At 28.7% G+C, this 5,497-nt stretch overlaps 1 protein-coding gene across 1 annotated transcript in view; it reads left to right on the top strand.

Moving 5' to 3' along the window:
- The window catches only part of LOTGIDRAFT_239629 (hypothetical protein), an 8,302-nt gene extending 3,821 nt beyond the window's left edge, over nt 1-4,481 (top strand). Inside the window, exons 2-4 of the mRNA XM_009064322.1 lie at nt 2,230-2,706; nt 2,808-2,905; nt 3,237-4,481. Of these exons, the coding sequence (XP_009062570.1) occupies nt 2,508-2,706; nt 2,808-2,905; nt 3,237-3,269 (330 nt within the window). The 5' untranslated portion in view covers nt 2,230-2,507 and the 3' untranslated portion in view covers nt 3,270-4,481. The remainder of the gene's footprint in view (nt 1-2,229; nt 2,707-2,807; nt 2,906-3,236) is intronic.
- Nucleotides 4,482-5,497: the final 1,016 nt, after the last annotated feature.

The following is a 5,497-nucleotide window of genomic DNA, read 5'->3' as shown; positions in this document are numbered from 1 at the left end:
GTAGAGCTAAAGATGGTACATTGTCAGATTATAATTTGTTTATGACATCAACAATTGATCGTTATTTAGCTAGACCTAAAGGCAAACCATTTGATGATATGTGTATTGCTACTTTCTGCTCAGAATATAGAGTAATGTCTAGTTCTGAAAATCCTAATATCAGTTCAGAGAAAAATCCTGCTTTTGAATTACAAAATGATTTAGGTTTTATTATAAAACGTACAAGATCTCCACCTGCTATTGTTCGTTATGCTAGATTTTCTGTGACAAAAGACCCTGAAAATTATTACCTCAGTAGTCTACAATTGTTTTTACCTTATCGTGTTGACACACAGTTAAAACCACCTCAGTTCGAAACACATGAAGAGTTTTATAAATCAGGACATGTAAAAATCGCTAAACAAATTGTGTCTGTTAAAGAAATTGTTGAACAGAATCGTAAACTATTTGAAACTGATATAGATATTGATTCGATTGCAGAAGTTGTAGAAAAATGTGGTGATTTTCAAGATGCCTGGGCTAATATAGCACCTGAAAGTGAAATAGAAAGAATAGAAACTGAAAGATTTCGAAATGAGAATGATACTGAACAAGAAGACAATTCAGAACCACAAATCCCAGACATTATTTCTGATAAAGGTAACAGTGATAGAATCAGATCTGAAAATAATATAAGTGGAATTTCTAAAGCTGATGCTATTCCTATGTTAAAATCGTTAAATGACATTCAGTCCAGAGTATTTTATAAAGTTCGACAATATTGTTTAGATAAAGTACATGGTAAAAATCCTGATCCATTAAGATTGTTTATAACAGGTTCCGCTGGAAGTGGGAAAAGTCACGTAATAAAGTGTATGAATTATGAGGCTTCTAGAATTTTAGCCAAAATTGCAGAAAACTTAGATGATTGTTCTGTGTTATTAACAGGGCCGACAGGTGTTTCGGCTTTTGCAATTGGTGCAAGTACCATACATTCTAGTTTGTCAATAAGAACTAAGTTTACATTACCATATCAACCATTAGGACAAGAAACTGTCAATACATTGAGGTGTAAATATCGTAATTTACAGATTCTGATTATAGATGAAATTTCTATGGTAGACCACAAGTTACTGTGCTATATTCATGGATTATGTCAAATTAAAGGTACTAGTAGTAATGAGTTATTTGGTAATATCTGTGTAATTTGTTTTGGTGATATGTGGCAATTAAAACCAGTTAAAGCTTGTAGTTTATGTCATGATAGTGTAATAGATATTTGGAATGGAAATTTTAAACTGATTGAGTTGACAGAAATCATGAGACAGAAAGATGATTTAGCTTTTGCTCAACTTTTAAATAGAATTAGAAAAAGAAAGAAAAATGAAGAAATGTTGGCTTCAGATATTGAAATGTTACAAAGTAGAGTGACTAATGTAGAAGATGATTCTTTACATATTTTCTCCACTAATCAACAAGTAGATAATTACAATACAAGAATGATCACTGAAAAATGTCCCAATTCTATTTCTATTCAGGCTTTAGACTATAGTAAAGATGCTAGATCAGGAAGAATGATATTAAAAGATTCTTGTGTTAAAGCAACTGATACACCACTTGTAGATAATTTAACAGTTGGTATTGGATCAAATGTAATGTTAGTTGTTAATTTAGATGTTTCAGCTGGTTTGATTAATGGAAGTTTTGGTACTGTGACATTTATTGAAAATGATCAAAATGATAAACCTAGAAAGATATATGTTAAATTTAACAATGCTAAAGTTGGTATGAGTAAGCAGACTTATCGTCTTCCACCTAATGTTGAACAAGGTAGTATTCCTATAGAAAGATATGAAAGTACACATATAAATTATAAAGGTGATGTTCGTCGTCAATTTCCATTACGTCTAGCTTATGCAGTAACTATTCACAAAGTACAAGGTTTGAGTTTAGATAGAGGTGTTGTTTCTTTAGATAGAATTTTTCAAACAGGTCAAGCATATGTTGCATTAAGTCGAGTTAAAACATTAGAAGGATTGACTATACAAGATTTTAATGAGAAAGCTATATTTTGTGATGAAAAGATTGAATCTGCTCTAAATGAAATGCCAAGATTTTTACAACCTGAAGAACATACTAAACCTAATAGTTATAATATTATCTTATTTAATGTTCAAGGACTTACTACACATTTAGAAGATTTAAAACATGACAAAAGATTTATAAATTCTGATTTGATATGTTTGACAGAGACTTGGTTACGAAATGTAAGAAACCCTGCTAAAGTACAATTTGATAATTTTATATTTTATAATCCTCGTCACGATAGCTATGATGATAGTGCTAATATTAAAAATCTTAAAGAAAAAGACCATGGTGGTGTAGGAATATATTATAGTAAAAATAAAGCTTGTAATATAATAAGATTAGGACAATTAAATATAGAACATGTTGCTTGTAATATTCCAGATAAAAATGTTTCTGTAATTGTTATTTATAGACCACCAAGATATAGATTAGAATTGTTTATGCCTCAATTAGAACGATTGTTGACTGAGTTACAACAGTCTGGTTATAATTATATTGTTATGGGAGATTTCAATCAAAATCTATTAGAAGGACCTAGTTCTATTAAGGATTGTTTTCAAGAATTCAGGTTTAGACAGTGTGTGACAGAGAGTACAACAGAAGGCAATACAATATTAGATCATGTTTATATGAGTTCAGGTATTAATTTAAAACGTGTTAAAATTACTATTGTACCTACATATTATAGTTATCATGAAGCTGTTCACATTCAGTTATTGTAATTTACTTTCTATTTTCAGAAACAGTTCAGATATATTGTTGTATTTTAAAGGAAAGAAAATGGGTAGGGGAGACCATTTACCTCTGTTGGGTGGGGGTGGGTAATGATGGGGGTTTGGTGGGTAGGAATGAAAATAGTTTTTGAAGAAAGACAGCAGAATACATTAATAGCTGAGTACTGGTACAACTGTTTACAATAATCTGAGACTGAAATGGCCAAGTTCACATGTATTACCACAACATTTCAACTGTATTAACAGTAATAAATAAGGTACTATTCTATTCTGTTATTTTTTTTCCAAATGCATTTAATATTATCAAATGAAGGTAACATAAGAAGAATCATCTTTCAACTGAATTGGTTAAGTTAGCATATGCAATCATTTGTATAGACAGAAGTATGAATAGTTTGTGCTGTATTTTTAGAAGAGTATTTTTTATATTTTCAGTCAACATTTGAGGAAATATATATAACATGTTGAGAAAACCTGAAAACTTATAGTTTATTTAGTTATTGGGCCCGAAACAGAGGTAAATGGTCAAACTTGCTCTAGTTACATAATAAAGCTAGGTACAGATTAAGTTGATTCAGTTATTTGATACTGTATGTAGTTTATTAAAACTCATATAAATAGTTTTTAACTTTTTAATTATACTAAAGGAATAGTTCACATGAACCTAGAATGTAGACAAAGATTAATATTTTGGGTGGGGAATATGCATCCAGTGTATTTAGATAAACATCACATGGAATTGCATCACTTAGGACATATCAAAATCTTATTAAATGCTAATGTTGATAATTAGTTTTGTGTTATTTTTGTTCTATTGTCAAGAGACAATAGAACAAAAAGAACACAAAACTATTGAGAAAGCTGTTAAGTTTAGTACTTGGCATATTTGACAAATCTTAGGGTGTTTAGAAGATATTCTGCTAAAGATGCACTAACTGCCTTACCAGGGACATGTAACATTAAGATTAACATTCTGTAATAAATTAGATTATTTGGAACTATTCCTTTATGTTAATCGTAATTCAAGTATTTTGTTACTTCACTTAAAATATGCAAACATTTTGATTGTAGGGACCATATGATAGGTTTCAAAAGAAATGCTAAGTTAAATATGGTTTTTTATTTTCTTTCATTATTTTGTTTTGAAACTATTTGGAAATGTAATTTTATATTTGTAAAATATGTTAAAATTCTCATTTTAAATACCATATTTGATTTAATTTCTTTTAAGGGAGTAATAAAAACAGTAATATAAGTAAAAATAATACCAGTACTAAAAATAATAGTAAATATTACAGTTAAACTCTCTTTTTAGCTTCGAAGTGTTGCATTTTTGTTTTGATTTGTAAATTGTATATTTATAACTTGATATGTATAAATATAACTTGAATAATTTTTTAATTAACTGTTTTTGTTTAATACTACTATATGTAATGATTAACAACACAAGTTATATAGATATACTAGTTTGTGTTTTATTACATACTACATTTTGAAACACATATAGGTAATGTTATCAAGTAAAAATCATATTGATAACATTACCTGTATGTGCTTCAAAATGTAGTATGTAATAAAACTAGGAGTATATCCATATAACTTGTGTTCTTAATGTTTACCTTCCTGCTTCTATATATCTTACAAAGATTATATATGTAATTATGTAGAGTATTGTACTAGAAAAATAACAATCTATTATAGATTACAAACTGAATTAAATGACAACTTTGTATATGATCAATGTATTTTTTATGAGTTTTTATCCTACTTTCTGCTATTTATTGGGTTAATGAAGTAGTAACATCTTGCAGTGTGAAATACAAGAAATGTGACCACTGGCCAAACATCAAATTGGAGCCACCAATGTTATCTTTTGAAATGTTCAAATGTAGAAAAATCTTTCGACCTCCAGTCTCCAAGCCTTGGTTTATTGTCTCATTCATCTCATGGTATTATTTACATACAAATACACCTGTTAAAAAAATTTTGTGTTCATAATATATCATGTATGTTTTTGTAAATACTGTAATCACACAATATTGTTACTTATTTTAATGTGTGCACCTTCTGTTTTATTGTGCACTTTATTGTACAATAACTTAACGTAGTGCACTGTGATTAATGTTAAAATATACTCATCATTGTTAAAGCAGAAATACAGCTTATTTTATGAAACATTAATTAAGTATGAAAAAAAGGCTAAGAACCAACTGAAATTGTAACAATATGTTAAAATATCTTACTACAATGAGGAAATAGTGTGGATGTTTGTAAGGAAGCTTTCAAAATCTATCAAGGGAAGTAACAATGATTAACCATATTAAATCAACTAACCTCTTACTGTTTGTTTACAGCCAAAACATATTGGCAACAGGTTTTGTCAGTTTTATTTGATATTTTTGTTTGTTGATGTTTTCTTTATCATTTTTTTGATCAAAGAAATAGATTCATATACATGTACATTGTCAAATTAAACAAAATAATTTAAAATATGTGTATTTCTGAAACTGATGTTTCAGATTCAATAGCCACTGTAGACATGGTCAATTACAAACATTAAGCTACCATTCCAAGCCATTTTTTGTGGAAGCGTTTGTAGATAAAAGGGGGCTGGATAATAGAGGCTAGAATTATATGTGACATTCCTTAATTCATTTTCATTGTTGTGGTATCATTTTATTTGTTGTCTAATTGTA

Source organism: Lottia gigantea (genome assembly GCF_000327385.1).
Source record: "Lottia gigantea unplaced genomic scaffold LOTGIsca_613, whole genome shotgun sequence".
NCBI classification, from domain to species: Eukaryota; Metazoa; Mollusca; class Gastropoda; family Lottiidae; genus Lottia; species Lottia gigantea.
The sequence above is the reverse complement of the archived record's forward strand: the minus strand, read 5'-3'. Positions and strand labels throughout refer to the sequence as shown.